Consider the following 20970-nt stretch of genomic DNA (forward strand, 5'->3'; position numbering starts at 1 on the left):
ATTGGTTCGGCAGTACTCTACTGAACGAATCCAAAAATTTAGTTTTAAATATTTTGGTTCGACAGATGACTGTCGAACAATACATATTGGTTCGACAACCATCTGCTGAACAGTTGATAATTGTTCGGCAGTTGCCTGCCGAACAATGAACAATGGTTCGGTGGTTACCTGCCGAACCACCTGTGTTGGATTTTTTTTTTTTTTTTAAGCTTTTGAAAAATCTTATATTTGCTAAAAAAAATTTCAATTTCTTATTTAAAAATATAGGTATGAATAGAAGAAGAGGAAGACGTAGTGCATCTTCATCTAGAGGGCAAGTCCCCGATATTGTCGATGATGTCGATGTTTGACATGTGCACAGAACACAACCTATAGCTTCTGAGCAAAAAAGGCTAGTAGAAGCACGAGCTAGTCGTGAGGCAGTTCCTGAAGAAGCTGAGGTTCAGGTTGAGGATTATAATGAGGATAATCCCAACGAGCTTGCTGAGCCTTTCCCTGGAGGTCCCATTGACACATCCCTGTTGAGGAGTTATGGAACTCACGTAACTGCTGTCATTTGGAATAACGAGGTATAATCTTTAACAGTTGGTATATATGCTTGTGTAACTTGCAATAATAATGAGTGAATTTTTTTGGTTATGTTTGAATTAGGAACGGGATCCTTTAAGGTGTATGTCCAAAACCACAAAGTTTCATGAGTGGAAGTTGTGGGTCAGAACAGATAATGACCGATTGAAAGGATATGTCATTAATTCTGGGTTGACATCACTGGTTCAGTGTTCTTACCATACAGTTGATAAGGTATTGGTGTCCGCTTTTGTTGAGAGGTGGCATCCGGAGACCAATACATTCCACTTGCCTTTTGGTGAGATGATCATTACACTAGATGACGTAGCCAACATTTTAGGCATTCTGGTTGGTGGTGCACCAGTGGCTACACTTGTTGAGGATAACATTGATTATAAATATCTACTAACTACATTTTTAAGAGTTAGTGGGGATCAAGCATCTGAGCAGTTGATGAATTTTGTTGGTGAGTACGTACGATTAGAGTGGTTAGTTACGTGCTTTAGTGATGTCACTGATAGCGACTCTGAGCATGAAATCCAGTGTGCAGCCCGAGCGTATTTGTTGTATTTATTGGGTTGTACCTTTTTTGTAGATAAGACTGGCACAAGGGTATAAGTCCAATATCTCAGACTGCTTACTAATCTTGATACTGTTAGCCATTATGCATGAGGTGCTGGATGCTTGGCTTGGTTGTTTAGGCAGTTTGGATTTGCCCCTCTCGAGTTGGTGTTAAGCAAATTGGCGGTTATATGACACTTTTAGAGGCTTGGGTGTACGAGAACATGCACACTATTTTTGATCCATCATACGACATGAATTATTCTGAAAATTCACCTTGTGCGCTTCGCTAGACTCCAAGGCGAGATAATGGGAGTGATCTTGAAACGGTTCAGAGAATACGGCAACGACTTGATGTTTTGTCGGCTGAAGAGGTATATTTGTAATTTAGAATTCTTTTTTATAAATTTAGGATTATATTATTATGTTATTGTTTTCAACTATATTATGTTCTTGTTTTTTTTTTTTTTTCAAATTATTTGGGAACCATACAAATCCCAAAGACGCACACCCATTACCAGCTATAGCATTCTTCACAGGGATGATAAGGTGTTTTGATGTTGTTGAGCCTTATTGTTCTGAGAGAGTACTTAGGCAGTATGGGAGGGTACAAATGATCCCTCATGCACCACGTGCGGTTTTTCAGGGGGTTCGAGGTTCGAATGCGCACTCGTACAGACCTATGTATAATTATTTGGTTGGTATGTGGGAGGCATGGGGGAATCACGTGTTGTTTGAGGAGGTGCGCAGTATACCGGTGAGGCGATAATCAGATACTGTGAGAGGGTACATCGATTGGTTCACCACTATATCACATTCAATCGTCTACAACCCTACTTGTAGAGGTGCATTTGACCCACACGCCACATCGGATATTGCATACTATCGGGTACATAAATTTACACTTAAAATTTTCTTGTTGTCCGACTGCATCTGCTAATATTGATATATTTAGGCTTTTAGGAGCGCGAGGCTCGTATGCTACGGATTACCCAGCCAAGTATTGACATGGGCGAAAAAGTTGCTATCCCACGTTCTACACACCTCTATCAGTCGGTTCAAAGTTTGGAACATATTTTAGAGGGACGCACTTGCAGGACACTATGACGTACAAACGCAGTTCGAGACGGCATCCTCGCCAATGATTATGTGTTGATAGTTTTGTAGTTTGTGTAACTAGACTAAGGTTTTATTTATGTGAAATACTATGGTCAATTTATATAATTTTTGCACAAATTGCATGAAAAAAAAAAAATTCATATTTTGTCATACAGTTCGTTCGACAGTATACTACCGAACCATTTCAACTTGTGCGACAATCAGCTACCAAACCATTTCAATTTGTTCGACAGTTAGTTGCCGAACCAAAATATTTAAAACTTAATTTTTTGGATTCGTTCGGTAGCTGACTGCCGAATGAAATGAATTCGTTTGGCAGACCAGTACCGAACGAGCTGCGAAATAAAAAAAATGAATATACCTGCCATGATAAATCCACATACTTATATATTTTTAAATAATACAATATAAATCTTCATAATTAAATATAAATAGTGCATCAAGTTCAAGGCTATGATAAGTAAATACAAAAAATACAAATAATGTATTAAGTCTAGAACATAATTAATCACTATCAAGAGACACATGTTCTTGTGTGGATGAATCACTATGACATACAAGTTCTTTGAATTGCTCAAAGCGATATTGGTATCTAGCATACCACATTTTTAGGCTTTCGGTCATACAAGGTCCACACAATTGGAATAGGTGGCATGTGGTGATTCGGTACCAAGTGTACCTATTAAATAGCATTAGACATGAGTCTTAAAGATAATTAAAATCACATGGTAATGTTCCGGTCGAATTTGAATCGGCCCTACAAAAAGAAAAGAATTATATTAGTAAGTGAGCATCACATTAATGAAGTGTTCAAGATAGTAATGCCAATTAATTAGTGTCTAAATTACCAGCCAATCTTACAAGCAATTATAATCAATGCCGCCATAGATACATAACCAATCAAATCCTTCAATTCCGGCTGTCTCATTTTGACTTGGACAAACGTTCAACTCTTCTCAAATGATGCCTTAATGTGTGTATGCTGCAATACTAATAATGAGTGAATATATGCCCAAGAGGTATCAAAGGGAAGTTGGCTAGAGCCATTCTATTTTTAGCTTTGTGTGTGCACTTTCCGCCCTATTAATAGAGTCAAGTTAGTTTATATGCAACACAATATAATAATTAACAGTAATGCCAATATGAGAAAGTGTTTACCTATTGGAAGTTGTATTACCAAAATGCATACACGTGTCTGTTCATACAGCTACAAACTTCTCCTTGAAAGGTATCAACCAAGTGTCCTTCAAATAGTCAATAACTCCAGGAACCCAGCCAAACTTAGATTCAATCTGCTATAAATCTCTTAAATACACATACACATCTTCTGACGTTGAATTTACCAAGGAATATCACGAACTATAAAACTTATCCCAATCATCCTTGGTTCCAAACTTTTTCTTGCAATTTGCCCTAACATTTTTGCTAATGTGCCACCTACACAATAAATGTCTAGCACTAGGAAAAACATCAGAGATTGCATTCATGAGTGCTAGATCTCGGTTTGTGACAATCACACCAGGAAGACAATCATCGTTGAGTAACGACCTCAATCTAGTCAAAGCCCAAATGTAATTGTCTTCCTTCTTATAACTAATGTAAGCAAATGCAACTGAAAAAGTCATGTTTGTGGATGTGACCCCAACAATCTCAAAGAGTGGCAAACGATATCTATTAGTCTTATACATGCAATTCGATCATGATCAATACATGTGAAATGCACGTAAGAGATCAACACACCCAGGGTGGCTCCAAAACAAATCAGTCACAATAACATCGATCACCACCAGAACATCTATGCCACTCAAAGTATTTGTGTTTAGATAACTTACTTAGCAAATATTGCATTTCAGTTTTTCCAGCCTTCTTTTTCACCCTATGGCGGTGTCTGACATTGTATATTGTTTTGATTGTTGTTGTATTCAAATAATTCCTTTCCTTTAAAATGGTCAAAATCTGCTTCGGTTTCACTAAACTCTTAGACATATCTACCAATAAAGAACTCTCTGTTTCAGATAATCTCCTCACAAATGAATGTCCTTCACCAGTAACTAAAACTCTATGGTTATGCACTCCACATACCACACTTAGCTTTCATTCATCCTCATTACCAGTTTGCACTCCCTTTAATGAGAAGGGGCATCCACATCTTTTTCTAATAGAGTCCCTACCATCTTTAGGACGTTTTACTATACAACTATCGGCATCATACTTGGATGGCCTATGGCGCGACCACTTCGTTCGCAACCAAGGAACACTCTAGCTTTCTTCTTCCTCACCCCTGCTGCATTAGACCTCATAATGACAATGACTATGTTGTTTGTCCTTCCTTGTGCACGTGCCCAGTTAACCAATGCATCATTCGAATGAAATATCTGCACATATAATTTACATTATTCACATTTCAACTACATTTACAACATATATTTCCCAAATAACAAATTGATACCTCGTTTGTTGTGAATTCATTACTATAGTCACGTGAGTATTCGGTCAAAACCTTGGCCTCGACCTCGACCTCGACCTCGGCTCCAATGTAGTCCTCAACCTTGTTGTTTCGAGTAGAAGCACCACCATATTGCTCATATTGTTCATCGTCCTACACATAAAACATTGAAATGATGTTAAAACAGTGTGTTCGGTAGAATGTTACCGAACAAAATGAATCTGTTCGGTAGTAATCTGCTGAACCAATAACCTTCGTTCGACAGTTGACTACTGAACAAGATCGATTTTACATAAATAAAAAACTTCATTCGACAAATGTCTTTCGAACAAATGTAAAACTTTCGGTAGATTACTGTCGAAATTTGTAAGTTTATTTGGCGAACAATCACTGAATGAATTTTTTTAATTTTTTTTTGTAATTTTCATTCGGTAGGTAACCACCGAATATATTAGTTTTGTTCAGTACCCATCTGTTGAACAATTGAGAAAAGTTCGATACTCATTCGCCGAACGAACCACGAACAAAAAATAAAAAACATGAAAAAAAAACAAAAAATTACTATCATACCTCGTCTGAAGGCGAATAAGGAACAAGTAGAGGCTCTATTCATAAAAACTAATATGTATTTCTACAATATTATTCCCTATATGTAACCATGAGAGAAAACTTAGGGTTTAATGGAGGAAAAATGAAGAGATGATGTTATGAGAGGAAGGGGTGTGCAATGAGAGTTTTAGGATTATTGTGGTTGAGGTTTAATATTGTTGGGTTGAGTGTGTAAGAGTGTTGGGTTGGGTGTGTAAGGAGAGTTTTTTTTTTTTCAAATAATATAGGTTGTCCTTTTTGGCCATTTCTTTTTATGTCAATTAGGTAAATTCACAAATTAAGTTGTTAGGGGTGTGGAAAAAGAAAAAAAAAACGTGTGCAAATAGTAACACTCTTTTTTAATTGCAAAAAAAAAAAAAAAAAAAAAAACCTAAACCCACCCAAATCAGTCGGTTTCATTCGGTTCGAAACTCGGTTGTTCGGTACTTTTCCCCACCCCTTTTCATTCTCACGTCCAAATTCCCTACCCGCACTTTTTTTTTTTTTTTTTATTTAATTCCAAAACACAATTTGCAGGCCGGCATGGTTAGATAATGATAGTGCATTAGTGCATACATTTGCTCCCATTTTCCCACACTGAAAAGTGAGAGCAAGAGCAAGAAAATAGATTTCATGTGAGGAGGTTTAGAAGATGAGGAAATCCTTAGTCTTAAGCCCACTTGATTTCACTCAACTCCCAAAACCCTTGTACCCTAAAACCCTTCCTATCCGATTCCCTCTTAAGCATGAGTTCAGAACAAAATTACTGCCCAAGAACGACACCATTACTCTCCTTACACACCGGCAGCTCAGTCTTTGCGCTTGCTCGGCTTCGAACTCGATTGTAGCGTTCACTAACGCAGAGGAAGACGCTGAGTCCGCTCAGCTATTCGAGGTTGGCATTTCTTCATTCCTTTCGTTTTTATTTTTATTTTTTTTGAAAAGTTTATTCGGTTATTAATTACGTACTGTTTGGTTATCAAGAAAATGGAGGAAAGTAATGGTTGACAATCATTTTTCTTAGTGGTATATTGATAAAAGCGCTTAGTTGACTGAAGGGTATTTTTCTTCTTTTTTGCTGAGAAAATGTGGGTTTTCTTGTGGAAACCTGCCTTGGCCACAGTTTATTGATTGGGCCTATACTCATTGGTGCAGGAAGCTCTTGCCTACTGTGGTTAAGAAAATTTGCCACTCTACATCTGTTTATGCCATTTGGACAGATATTAGGAATGAGCAGAAACCTCCCTCTGTGATTCTTAATTCAATAATCAACACAGTTAGATTCTAATTTAAGACCTGCCCTGCTGTTTTATTGATTAAATCAGAGTAGAATCTCCCTGATGATATGCTCTTCTTTGATCTCTGCGGGTTCATTTGTTTAATGTTTTATGGCTTTGGTCTCTCTGCACTAACTTCTTGTGCTGGTGCTCCTGTCCTTCTCTTGGTATTCGGATGATTTGCTCTATTTCGACCTTCTTTGTATCTCATCGGTTTTGATCCTCTCTGGTTTTCCTGGTCGCAGTCTACTGCTCCCCTTAGCTTGGTGGATTTTGAGTTGGTCTCTGCTGGCCTGTGTTTTGGTTTGTGTGATTCTGCAGTTTTGGTGCTTGTGTTTCTTAGTTGGTGCCTTTTTGGTTTTTGTTTATTTTCTTTTTAGTTGCCTGGTCTTTGGTTTAGGTTGGGCTCGGTCCCTTTTAGTGCTTTTGTTGTTCTCTTTGGGGGCCTTGTAGTCTTATTGAACTTTGTTTGTATTTACCTGGGTTTGGGGCCTGCTTTCCCATTTGGTTAATATAATTTTCATTTAAAAAAAGAATGCTTCCCATCATGTTGTTTTATTATTTTAGTTATTCAGTTTTTGCTGTAGGTTGTTATATTCGGATGGTTTATCTCTAAGTAGGATTGTAGGAATGAGGTCTTTGTTTGTTTATTTTTTTTTTTTGTTTTTTTTTCCCACTGATGGTGAAAGTGGGGAATTTTGAAAAGATTCAAATTCTACAAGAAGAGTTAGCCTTCGTAACAACTCATTTTTCAACTGTAACATGGATCTTTTGGGAAATAAAATAACTGAGAGACCATTACAGTCTAAATAGACTGTTGGTCAGTTTAAAAAAGAAAAAAAGAAATGGAAACTAATTTGGTAACAGTTATTTGGATTATTTTATTTTCTGACACTTGTTCCTTTTTTTATTAATTTATAGAAACTCAAGGATGCAGAGAGACAAAGGATAAATGAGTTGGAAGCCCTTGAGAACAAGGCAAATATGCAGTTAGAGAGGCAGCTTGCCATGGCTTCATATTGGAGCAGGGCCTTGTTGACTATGCGTGGAAAGTTAAGAGGAACAGAGTGGGATCCTGAAAACTCTCATAGGATTGACTTTAGTGACTTTTGGAGGCTTCTTAACTCAAATAATGTCCAGTATATGGAGTACTCAAACTATGGTCAAACAATATCAGGTAGGAAATGTTTGTGTTGCTGGCCATTGGTTCTTTTTTATAAAAATATTTTATTTACCAATTTCAGGGTATTGTTCTTATTTCTTATTTCTTTTCTTCTTGTTTTTCTTTTTGAATTTCCGTGCTTTGAAAAGATTTCCTGTCACGCTATAGTCTGTGCAAGTGTTGCTTTCAAAAGTTCTGATGAATATGGTATGGCTCATCAATTAAAATGCTGAGCTCTTTTGTTGTTGGGCATTCATTTGTATTATCATGTTTAAATGGGCATAACCTCCAAGAACATTTATTTCCATAGCTGCATATGCCAACAGCTTTGCTAAAACTTTCTAGATGTGTGTCATCTTTATTTCTTCAAATTATTTTTCTGAAGAATTGCCCAATTTCTGCAGTGATTCTACCATACTACAAAGATGAGAAAATGAAAGGAGTGGAAGGAAATTCAAAAAATGAAATAATTTTTCGGCGACATGTGGTTGACCGAATGCCAATAGATTGTTGGAATGATGTGTGGCAGAAGTTGCATCAGCAGATAGTAAATGTTGATGTTCTGAATGTGGATACAGTACCTGCGGAAATCTATTCTACTGTTGCAACTGCAGTTATATGGTCTATGCGGCTTGCCTTGTCTATTGCATTGTATCTCTGGATTGATAACTTGATGAGACCGATTTATGCAAAATTAATACCTAGTGATTTAGGAAATCCCAGCAAAAAAACCAGGCAGCCAGTCAAGCGCCGTGCACTTGGATCATTAGGCAAGAGCCGGTACGTGTAGAGTAGTTTCTTCATGACTTCTTGTTGGATACCATTTTGGTTCAAGTTTGTTTGTGGGTAGCTGAAATTTATTAGGATGCTTTGTAGTTTATGCCATGATTTGTAGATAACTTAATATTCAAAAACTGGTAGATGCCTTATTATTTTGTGCTTTGTTAAGCATTTTTGGATTTTGTTAATAATCTTTGATTTTTAAACCTTTTCCATAGTTGTTCACATTAGATTTTGGGACAGACATTTTTCATACTAGATTATGCCCTTTTGTCTCTAGAGTTAGTGAGGTAGTGGACAAAATTTGTTCTGTATGAAAGAGAAATATAGAAATATTCAAGAATACTCTTTTTATAGTTCAATTTTGCAGAACTTTATGTTCAGAGAATCCTGCAATTAGAACATGACAACATGCTTAATAATATTGTACTTAATTGGAGAAACAAATTTTGCTAACAAGCACCTTAGTTGGGATTTAATTATAGCTGCTTTTCCGCCAGGGCAAAATTTATATCAGCAGAAGAATCTACTGGTGTTACCTTTGATGATTTTGCTGGCCAGGAATATATAAAGAGGGAACTGCAGGAGATTGTACGAATCTTAAAGAATGATGAAGAGTTTCAAGACAAAGGAATCTATTGCCCGAAAGGTGTGCTTCTCCATGGACCTCCTGGGACTGGTAAAACACTGCTGGCTAAAGCTATTGCTGGCGAAGCAGGACTGCCTTTCTTTGCAGCAAATGGCACTGATTTTGTAGAGGTCTGACCAGATTTTTAAGTAATGGTTTTGTAAATTGAAAGGGTGGGAATGGCGTTGAAAAATATAATTTTAGCATGTCATTGTAAACTATGTAGATATCTTTAGCAATTACCTGGAACAGTTGGTACAGTTCTAGATTTCCTTACTATACAGTTCTTCTAGATTTCTTCTACTATGACATTTTGACTGTTGCTTGTTTATGCTTTCTAACGCCTTTCTATTGTCACAGATTTGCTTATTGTCTGTATTAATTTCCCCTGTACAGCACAATTGATCCTGTGTTACTTCATTGGTTACAGAAAATTTCTAATTTTAATTTTCTCCAGATGTTTGTAGGTGTCGCAGCATCTCGTGTCAAGGATTTGTTTTCTAGTTCCAGATCCTTCGCACCGTCTATTATATTTATTGATGAGATAGATGCCATTGGTAGCAAACGTGGTGGACCTGATATTGGTGGGGTAAGTTAATACACATTGTTTCTCTTCCCTCTTCTCTTCCTCTTTCATAGTCTTCATAAAGAAAAAAAAGGGGAAAGGAAAAATACTGAATAAATGGTTGGCTGTTTTGTTTCTAAATTTGATTCTTCTTTTATGGTCTTTCTGCATTATGCTTGAAAAATAGACAAGGCTTTTCATGAGTGACATGTTCTTTTAAAGTCTGTTTTGCTTTTGTTGCATTGGCCTGCCCATGATATACAAATAACAATGCTAGCACATTGTACCATTGCATACATAATTACGTCAATTTACTGATAGCTCTAGTTGTTGGACATTTAAAAAGTTTTGTACTAATGGCCCATGTAAAATTTTCTTTAGTATTTTTATTCAGATGCTCTAATGTAAGTGCTTTATCACATATGAACACTCACACAATTAGAAAAATAATTGGTGGCACATCTTGATTCATGTGTGAACTATGATGAGGACATGCTACAAGTACAAACAAGTCAGACTTAGGGTTGAGAAATGTATGGTCCTGAAGGTTTTTGCTTCACGTATAGAAGTTGGAATCAATTCCATGCATAGTCCTAACTATTAGATTGTCTCACATTGCTCCTTGAACTTCATTCCGTGTTTCAATGTGTCCCCTGTTGTCCAATGCATTCAATTTTGATGCGGGGGATAAGGAAGCTTATATTTCACAACCATGAGAAGGAGACAAGGGTAGGGGGGCTTATATTTCACTTGGAAAAAGTTTGTATAATCTTTGAATGAATATCCTTCTACACCAAGATCACCCATTTATACTTCTACAAAGAAAGCTGTAGAGTCTCCCTTAATAACTTGTATTTATTAACTAACTAGGAAATACTAAAAGCCAATCTACAATACATGAATTAACTAATTTGTATGAACCTATTAAGGTTCCCAATTATATGAATCACATGTGTAAATGAACCACCTTGAATACTGCCCCTTTGTGCACTGCATTAGACTCCTCGGTTGAGAAAGAACTCATTAACGAATTCAATAGATTCAAATCAAATTCATCCCAAAGCTCATGTCGCCATCCCACCTTCTTGCTTTGCTTCGTTTCCTTTGTCAAGTTGACGAATAGCATCTTAGAATAGTGTACGAATAGTATGCGCATAGTTCGACTTATTTTACACTAAAATATTCATCCAGCCTCAAGGCAAGCAATAATTCTTTTGATTTTAATCCACCACTTTTAATGACGCCAAACTCGAAAAATTCATCCTAAATATGATCATTAATTTGAAACTCAAGAAGTTTTGCCTCCTTATCAAGTGATTCATATTGGTCTTGAAGCAGATGAATCACTGGCTGTGCCAACCCATATTGGTCTTGAAATAATTGTCCACTTTTTGTCCAATGATTTCTTGGCAATTGTTGGATCATGACCAAGAGAATCACATAATTGGACCGATACAACTTGTCCGCCTGTATGATGAACCATTATAACAAAATCTTTTTCTAGGTAAGCACTATATGTTCCTCACCATATTGCAGCATGTGTATTGAACCAGCCTTGAATACTAAAAGTCCCAATGAATCTGCTCCTTTGTGCACTGCATCAAATTTTATGTTAAAAGTGGTCATGTGCTAGGGTATAATGGTAAAGTTAATTCCAAACTATTAATTAATTGTGTTATTCACCATTTGCTTATAGTGTATCACATTTTCTTTAAAATTCCATTTTGTTGGTGCAGAACACACTGCCAAATAGCACTAATTCAATTTCATTCCTTATGAAGCTGACAAGACAGTTCACTGATGACCATTTGACGTTAAGATTCTGTAGTGGTTTTATGACTATGAATAACACTAGAAATATAAGTCTATACAAATTGTTTTATGAAGGGTGGTGCAGAAAGGGAACAAGGCTTGCTTCAGATACTGACAGAGATGGATGGATTTAAAGTTTCTACATCACAGGCATGTGTTTTCATCTCTTCTCGAAATAGACTAGATATCCTTGATCCTGCTAAAATTGGATGCTAAAATTTTCCTTTTTCAGGTGCTAGTTATAGGTGCAACAAATAGACTAGATATCCTTGATCCTGCTCTGTTGAGGAAGGGCCGTTTTGACAAGATTATAAGAGTTGGTTTGCCATCAAAGGATGGTAGACTGGCCATATTGAAGGTATATATATATATATATATTTTATTTTTTTTCTTTGTAATTCTTCTAGCACTAGAAACCAGCTTTCTGAAATCTGTCTAGTCTTTGCATCGAAGTTCTAATTTTTGTGCAAAGTAGGTGCATGCTAGAAATAAATTTTTTCGATCAGAAGAGGAGAAAGAAGCTCTTCTTCAGGAAATTGCAGAGCTTACAGAAGATTTTACGGGTGCAGAGCTGCAGAACATACTGTAATTTATGCTCAATACATAATCAAATTTTCAATTTGACATCAACAGAGAGATGCTTACATTTTCAAATTACATGACAGGAATGAAGCTGGTATTTTGACTGCCAGGAAGGATTTAGATTACATTGGACGAGAAGAGCTGCTAGAGGCTTTGAAAAGGGTCAGTGAAGTTTTCACCACCCAGCTTCTCTCCCTGGCTGGGCGAGATTATGCTTTCCCTCCCCACTTAGTATATCTTGAGTGATGCAATTATTTAGATTGGCGTAGTGCATCATGTACTCATTTATCTGTTTATCAAATTTTCAGCAAAAGGGCACGTTTGAAACAGGACAGGAAGACAGTACTGAAATTCCAGAGGAACTAAAACTGCGATTGGCATATCGAGAAGCAGCTGTTGCAGTCCTTGCATGTTACTTTCCTGATCCATTTCGCCCTTTCACTGAGGTTAATGGCTACTGTATTTCACTCCGTCTTGCAATGTTTCTAGAAGTGTGTTAATTTTATCCTTTTGTATCTTCTTCAGACAGATATAAAATCCATCCGTAGTCAGCCAAATATGTGCTACTCAGAAATATCCGGCAGGGTCTTCTCAAGAAAATCCGATTTTGTAAACTCTATAGTGCGTGCATGTGCTCGTAAGTTAGAAAGAAATTTACCTTCGTAGAAAATCATTTTTGATACCTGTTGCAATTTTTCTTTCTTACTCATGTCCTGAAGTTTTGTTTTCAAGTACATTTCTTGATTCTGTACATCAATAATTTTTTCTTTTCGAATTTATCAACAAAGTTCCTAATGTATTGCTACATTGGAAGTTGGGTTGTATGATTTAGGGGGTCCCACCTTTTCGGTTTTTTATTGTGGTGATTTAGTATTAGTATTATCTTATGGTACTCTCTCTGTCATATTTCATGTGCATGAATGTCTTAGTTACTTTAAAAGGCTGTTCTCAGATTCGTAAAACAGAAAAAAAAAAAAAAAAAAAAAAAAAAAAAAAAAAAAAAAGTTACTTTGAAAGGCATTCTTATATGCTAATTTGGTAGACAATCTAATATAATTGCCTCTCTGTCTCTCTCCTCATATGGAGATAGCAGAATGGGATTCTACAATGGGAAACTGAAGGTGCAATGTGTAGGGAAATATTTGCGTCCATATATCGTATCATTTTTTCTTGAGCAACAATATTATGGGCCCATTTGGCACTGCTTCTTAGGAAGCGCTTCTGCTCAGTAATGCTTTTGCTACAAGCACTTATGCTTAGAAGCACATACAAATTTTTATAAAAATTCTAAGTGCTTCATTCTAAATCAGTTGGAAGTGCTTCATGAGTAAGCACCTGACAGGTGCTTCTCAAAAAACCACTTAAAAACACTTTTATAACCCATAAGCACTTCTATTTTTGTATACCAAAAGCGCTTTTACTAATCTGAAAGTGCTTTTGGTAGTTCTAAAAGTAGTGTCAAATGGGCTTTATGTCTTAATTCTGGCTTACCTAGTGAGGTCCAAAAATTTGAACTTGTATTAGACAAATACTTCTTTTGTTTTTGTTTTATTTTTTGTGTTTTATAACAGTTTGCATGTGGAGGCTTAAAATTTATAAAACTTGTTTATCATCGAATTCTTGCCTGAGGAATTGAGAATGAAAAATGCACTTGTGCTTCTTAGTTGAACACCGGATATGGTGGTTATGTTACGTCTAAGAATAACTGGGGTCAGGGTCTGTGTAAAATAAAAGTAGCAGAATACCCTCAGCCTCATTTGTTAATCACATGCAATGTTTGTTTTACAAATGATTTGTTGTTGAGTCATGAAAAACTTGTAATTTCAAATCTGAGTTTATGCTGATTATCAAAGCCCATGGAGAAGGGTTCTTTAGGTTTATTCAAGGATACAAACTACTTGAGCTTTACTGCTAAGGTTTTAGGACTGATAAGTGACAGCTGATTAATATATAAGTCAAAGTAGCACATATAGTTGAATTTTGGGCCTGAAGGCACCCTATGCCTAGTTCGTGCATGACGCACCTTGCGCATGAGTGCATTTGTTGTTGAACCATGAGATGTAAGCCTTACTCCTACCAGGTACCAATCCTGATTATTAAGCAGTGGTACCTAGATGAATTTGTCTTGCACCTGTTAATTTCTTTATGTTTTCTTGGTAATCTTAATCCTAGCAATGCAAAAAGTATATGTTATGGCTTACTGATTGCTCCAATTTGTAGCTAGAGTTATTGAGGAGGAGATGTTTGGGGTTGACAACTTGTGTTGGATCTCTGCAAAGGCCACATTAGAAGCCTCGAGACTTGCAGAATATCTGATTCTGCAGACAGGAATGACAGCATATGGGAAAGCATACTACAGGAATCAAAGTGATCTCGTGCCAAATGTATGCTTTATGGATTTAAGTTTCAAACTCCAACATTCTGTATCATCTTCATAACAATTATTGTTTTTGGAGGACAAAATTAGCATCAGTAATTTGTGAATTTAAAACAGCTTGCAGCCAAGCTTGAAGCACTTCGGGATGAATATATGCGTTATGCTGTTGACAAGTGTTCATCTGTGCTGAGGGAGTACCATTCAGCTGTAGAGACAATCACAGGTTATTAATCTTCTTAATTCATTTGTTCAAAAAATTCAGCAATCCCGTGGCATGAGGTTGTTGGTTGGAATTTGGTTATGTGATAGGTTGAGTGTAGGCTTGTAAAAACAGCTCAGGCCCAAACCCGGCCCGACCTGTATTAAGAGATGATAATTGAAAAATAATGAATAATTTGTTAAGAGTTTTAACTTTTATTACGTAGGGTTCTATAACTACAAGTCATCTTTTCTGTTGTAACTTAATTAAATATAATGTCATTTTGGGAAAGTAACAATGAAGTGCTGTGTTACCATATTTTGAGTTTGGGGCATGCCTTTTGTTTTATAGTCATATTACTATTCATTCTTTCATACACACATATGGTTCAGGTGGCATTAGAATGGTGTGAGGACCTAATAGATTTGGTTCAAATCCCATCTCAAACAAAATAAATTTTTAATTAAACAAAGGAGGGCCAAAGTGGCCCAATCAACGGTGCATTTGGTAGGGCTAAATAGGCCTAGCCTCGTGGCCCGCTCATAAGCCCAAAGATTCTCGGCCTTTTGGAAAGGTTTGGGTCTAGCCTATTTGCAAGAGGGCTGGTCGGGCCCGTCCAACCCTTAAGGCCAAAATGGTCCAGGGCAGGATAGGCCCTAAGCCAGCTTTCCTTGGGTCAGACCAGCCTAATTTACAGGCCTAGTTAGTGTCATGTATACACAGATGTCACATGGGATTGCTCTTTTATTTTTTGTAAGATTTCACTCAGGTTGTAATTATTTACTACTTTGTGGTTGGCTGCATTGTTTCATGTCATGCAGATATTTTACTTGACAAGGGAGGGATTAAAGCCAAGGAAATTTGGGACATATATAAAAGGGCTCCTCGAATACCTCAGGTAGTTCTTGAACTTAGGAATCAATATTAATTGTTCATTATGCTGTTTCTTATTGACCATCTAAGACATTAATGTATGATCTGTAGCAACAGTGTCTACTTTTGGTTCAAATGGAATACATGTTGAGTTTTTAATATTACTCTGATGATCGACATAATTATTTTGAATTACAATCCCGGACTGCGTTCTGGAAAATTTGGTCTGCTTGAAAGAAAGGGGGGGGGGGGGGGGGGGGAGGGGGCCTGGAACTTTTTCTTCATGAATAGTTCTTTGATCATGTGATTGGATCTCAAGGCAAACTTGTTCGCCTCTTCTGTACAGCTTTCAGATTCTGCTGAGAAACAGAAGAATTCCATACGGGTACAACTCTTATTTGAGATGTGGGTGGGATAATAGGCCTGCCTTTCGTTGAAGAAAAAATACTCCCGACGTCCTTGGGGTAGGCTGAAGTTGATCCGATAGATCTTGAGATATCTGATCATTGTTTCAGATATCTTAATGTCAACAGAATGGAAGGAGGATTTTCTTTCAGTCTGGAAGAATCACTTACAAGAGTTGAGTATCACAGCATTATCATATCATGCTTGACACAAATTCCTTGAAATGGGGTTTGGGCCTTCAGATTTGAGAGTGTGGATGGAAAATCATATGCTCAAGTAGTTCTGAAACAATGGTGGGGATAAGCATACCCGTTATGGTGGAAGGTTACAAATTTATGAAGAGATTCGAGTTAGTTAAGAGTCAGTTAAAGGTGTGGAATAAGGATAGTTTTGGGAAATTAAAAGGAAAATGGAGGCTGGACAAGAGTAAAGGAGCTGGATAGATTGGATGTGGATGAAATTTGATAAATGAAAGATCACAACTCAAGATGAAATTTGAAGAAAAGATCTTTTGATAATCCTATGTAGACAAAAAGCTAACGTGTCTTGGGCAAAGGATCGACTATGGAGAGAGTAATTATAGATTGTTTCATAAATGAGTGAATGGGAGGAAAAAGAGGAATGTGATAAACAATTGGAATTTGGGAATGGAAGAGTTATAGAATCTATTGATTTTGGAGCTGATAAATTATCGTCAATAATCTTTAGAGAGATAAGGGAGGAATGAGGCCTAAAATTCAAGGTTAAGATTGGAGTCCAATAAGTGGAGAGGCAAACTGGTTAGAGAGATCATTTGAAGAGGTTAGAAAATTCATTTTTCAGTGCATTAAGGACAAATCACTAGGACTACATGGTCTTTCATGGGTTTTTCTTCAATATTGTTGGAATTTTAGAAATGATTTGATGAAGGTATTTGAGGAGTTCTTTTTATTTTTTAATTTTTTATAATAACAGAGTGGTTAATGCAATAACCATGTACATTTTATTTTCTTAATCCCGAAGAAATTGGATTTGTTGAAGATTAGCTTTGTTGCTGGTGTTGCTAGGAAGGGTCAGATTGATAGAGGACAGGTCTGACATGAGAAAATGGAAGTTGGAATCATTGGGAGTTTTTTCTATCAAGTCTTTTCTCAAATGTCTGAGTGAAGATACCTATTATCCAGAATTTTGGCCAGCCAGGACAATTTGGAAAGTCAAGGCCCCTACAAAGGTTAAGGTTGTAGGATGGGTTGCTGTGCATGAGAAGGTGAATACTTGTGGTATCTTACATTTGTCTCATTGGTGCATCATGTGCAAGGTGCAGGGGAAAGTGCAGATCACATTTTTGTGCATTTCCAGTTAGCTCTAAGCTTATGGTAGAAACTGTAGGATGCTATTTTTTGTTTAAGCAAAAAAAATCTGGTGCTTGGAGGAAGGAAGATGGCTAAAGTTCTCTGGGGTTGTAGGTTTTTGGCTGTGTTGTGGGTTATTTGGATGGGGAGGAATAGGATGATCTTCGATGATCAGAAATGGGCACAGGTGGAGGAACTTTGGGATAGAGTAAGGTTTTGGGTTTTGTTTTGGGCATCTGTTACGGAAGAATTTAAAGACTCATCATTCTCCTCTATTCTATTAGATTAGAATGCAGCAGCTGGATAGTTACATGTTTATTTTAGTCTTGGTTTGGGTGGTGTTTTAACTTTGACTGTAGAGTGCTTTGTAGACCTGATGTGGACTCCTTGTCCACAGCTATACATTTTGATTCAATAAAATTTGTTTCTTTTCAAGAAAAAAAAAAGGAGGTGATCATAGGCAGATCAGTTTGGTATCAAGTTTGTATGAAGTTTTGGGTAAGGTGTTATCTTACAACTTGAGAGATTTTTGGGGGTCACAATTTTAGTAGCCCAGGGGGCTATTCCAAGAAGGCAACATATTTTGGGTGCAATTCTTTTTGCAAATTGATGGCAGAAAGTGAGGCAAAGAAGGATTAATTTTAAGATTGATTTTGACAAAGCTTTTGACCATGTGGCCATGGGGTGGATAAAGTGGATACAAAGCTATTTGAAAATTGTTAAGAGTAATATACCATATCGGGGCAGTTAATTCTTGCCTTACAATTCATATGGCTTTCGGTTTCTCCACCCATTGCCAATTGGTTTTGGATTGGATGTTACAAATTTCTACATGATATCAGAGCCACTAAGTGTGTGTTACCCTTACCCGTGTAGAAATTGGAGCATCCAACTCAAAACCATTTGGCAATGGGTAGAGAGGCTCAAGAGTCGAGACCTTATATGCAAGGTTTTATTTCCCCAATGTGGGATATTACTTTCAACAAGATCCAAAAGAATTGAGAAGTTATTTAGGGGTTTTCTATGGGAGGGTCAAGAAGAAGGGTAAATGGATCACTTGCTGAAGTGGAATTGGTATCTTGACCCACAATAAAAGGAGGATTAATTGTGGGAAATTTGATTAAGAGGAATTTTGCTTTCTTTGGAACATGGTTGTGGAGATTTTCTTTGGAGAGGGAATCCATATGGTATGTTGTCATTTGAAGTAGAATTCAGTGGAGGCCTAATGTTTGTTTATCATGCTTTTGGGGTGTATTATGGTGTAACATTGGAGCCGAGAATATTGATAATTATTTCTTCATTTCCCGATTGCACTTTTATTGTGGCATAAACTCTGCTCTGAGGAAAGGTTCTGTTGGGTGATTCTCGGGTCTTGTGTACTATTATTTATTCAAAAGCATTGTGCCTTTGGTGCAGGAGAAAAGGGAAAGTATTGTGGAAGTGCTGTGTATTGGTTGTTTTCCTTAGTCAGGAAGTCTTGCATATTTGAAGGAAAATTGGTGGGGATGTGGGTTCCTTGGGGGATAGGTTGTGCTTTTTGGAAGCTGCGGATTGGGAAGCTGAAATTGAATTTGCTGTGCCGCCATGTTATTTTTATTGTGTATTTGTGTGTAAAAGAATAACTTATTCTTCTATTTTGTTGGTGGATAACTTATTAACCACTGTTGGACCATGGCGTAGTATTTCAAAGATATTAAATCTAATAAAGTCTTTGTTTTGTATCTAGAAAAAAAGAAAAATCTCAAATTGATTAGTCATGTCTGAGTAGTTGGTCTTTATTTTCTAATGCAGCCGACAAATTTTCTGGTCCAAATGATGTGAGCATTCTAAGTATTTTCTCTTTCTCATTGTTCAGCCTGCGGTGAATCCAGTTGATGAATATGGAGCCCTAATTTATGCGGGGCGATGGGGAATCCATGGGATTACACTTCCTGGGAGAGTTACCTTTTCACCGGGGAATGTTGGATTTTCAACCTTCGGTGCGCCCCGCCCTGTGGAGGTATCTGAAGCATTATGGTTACTGGGTTTTTCCATTGCAGCATATTTTGTCATCATTGTTAATGGTTTTTCTAACTCTTTGCAGACCCAAATAGTCAATGATGAAACTTGGAAGTTAATAGATAGCATCTGGGATAAAAGGGTTGAAGAGATTAAAGCTGAAGCTTCAGCAGAGGTTGAAGAAGACAAAGAGAAGCCACAGCTTTTGTTGGCCAGCCATTTCTTTTGAAAGTACTAATCTTTCCTCTAGTTTGTATGCTGTTTCATTTAATAAATTTACCTTTTCCGATTATTTCCCTTCTACTGTTTATCTTTCCTCTTGTTTGTATGTTGTTTCTTGTATTGTATATATGTGTTTTTCGGTGATTATACCGTGCTAGTAAATCTTTTCCTACAAAGAACATTTGGCAAGCCCAACTTTTATGTACTTCCAATCATTTCATTCTTTTGGCAACTTTCAAATGTACAGTTATACCGAGGCCCTGAGCAACGTAGTTTACACGAAGTGTTCTAACATTGATTTCAACCATAATTTAACATAAACACTTGTCAAGGACCTGCTGGATGGTCAAGAAGGACATTTAACTTAGGGATGCGTTTGTCTCACATGTAGGCATTTTCTTGCATTCAAATTTGCTATGGCAAAGGACTTAATCCTTTCAGTTTGTTTCATTTTTCTTTTTTGTTTCTGTTTTTATTTTTTCTTTTGGTAAATTATTTGATTTCGTTTCAATTAGATATAGGGCTAACATATGTTTGGTATTGCTTCCTGAGCAGGCATTTCTCTTGTAAAACCCGAAACACAGATTTTGTATGATCAGTGGATGCTACAAATCAAGATTCGTCCTCAAAGATATAGGCTAGAGTTTGTGGCATTGCGAGGTGAATATTGACGTATGTGACTGTTGTGTGCTATGATTAAAAGCCTTGATAATCATGATCATAGGTTATTGAACTATAGTGTCTAGAACAGGTGATCAAGATATTCACGCTTGATGCTTGTAATAGGTGTTCTAACTAAATCAATTTGTTGATATGAGGTCAAAATCTTTATAATTCAGCAAATTGTGAAATAGTTAATTGGTTTACTGGATACACTCTCATTTTCATTACGTTTAGTATATATAGGTGTAACTAATTGAGAAGAAAATTGGTGTAATTATTATTTATGTTAGTGTGAACTTATAATAGTGTTCATATTTTCTCTCAAAGACAGTGGGAATTGTTGTAGTCTTCCCTTCCCAAATTCTCTGCATGAACATCTTTTATCTGTTTGGATTTAGTTTTTTATTTTTTATATTTGTTTATAAGAAGAGTAAGCAATATATCAAGGCTAATATGTTTAAACCCTTATTGTTTTTATTTTATTACTTTTGAGTATATGTTGCATTATTTTAGCCATGTGGCCAATTCATCATCAAATATGGTCCACTAGTCCACATAAGCAAATAACGGTAAATTTAACAGAATTTTTTGTTACAATTTTAACGAAAATTTTGATAGGTTTATGTAATTGACAAAGGGAACAAACCGTTGTGTACTTAATTGTAGGGTTTTAAGTTTCATTTACCAACTTGCAAAAGCCACATAGTTAATGTATGTATTTTGTAATTGATCCTAAGTACTTTAATGACAATGGCCGACTTTGATTCATCCTCACTATGATTTTCAGTGTCATTGACTCATTGTGATTCATATAC

At 36.6% G+C, this 20970-nt stretch overlaps 1 protein-coding gene across 2 annotated transcripts; it reads left to right on the forward strand.

The window, feature by feature from the left end:
• The first annotated feature begins 5813 nt into the window (after window positions 1-5813).
• EMB3144 (AAA-type ATPase family protein) lies at window positions 5814-20509 on the forward strand. 2 transcript variants are annotated; one of them, XM_086241771.1, is made up of 17 exons: window positions 5814-6176; window positions 7480-7735; window positions 8125-8500; window positions 9001-9259; window positions 9586-9717; window positions 11581-11655; window positions 11738-11863; window positions 11981-12090; window positions 12171-12249; window positions 12396-12533; window positions 12613-12724; window positions 14308-14471; window positions 14582-14687; window positions 15485-15561; window positions 19128-19271; window positions 19356-19501; window positions 20048-20509. In XM_086241771.1, exons 1-16 carry the CDS (start codon window positions 5934-5936, stop codon window positions 19497-19499), a joined length of 2541 nt encoding a protein of 846 aa, XP_086097897.1. In that variant the 5' UTR covers window positions 5814-5933; the 3' UTR covers window positions 19500-19501; window positions 20048-20509. The 2 variants fall into 2 exon arrangements, with proteins under 2 accessions (XP_086097897.1, XP_086097898.1); XM_086241772.1 differs by lacking the exon at window positions 20048-20509 and having other exon boundaries at window positions 19356-19724.
• Window positions 20510-20970: the final 461 nt, after the last annotated feature.

The sequence above is a fragment of the Dryas octopetala genome, chromosome 4, assembly GCF_963921425.1.
Source record: "Dryas octopetala chromosome 4, drDryOcto1.1, whole genome shotgun sequence".
In the NCBI taxonomy this organism is placed as follows: Eukaryota; Viridiplantae; Streptophyta; class Magnoliopsida; order Rosales; family Rosaceae; genus Dryas; species Dryas octopetala.

Bases quoted from the DNA above. Each gene is read 5' to 3' on its own strand.
- EMB3144 (XM_086241771.1), top strand. From the start codon at position 5,934: ATGAGGAAATCCTTAGTCTTAAGCCCACTTGATTTCACTCAACTCCCA. The intron at 11,656-11,737 runs GCATGTGTTTTC...TTCCTTTTTCAG, and splicing joins TTAAAGTTTCTACATCACAG to GTGCTAGTTATAGGTGCAAC. The intron at 12,250-12,395 runs GTCAGTGAAGTT...TCAAATTTTCAG, and splicing joins TGCTAGAGGCTTTGAAAAGG to CAAAAGGGCACGTTTGAAAC.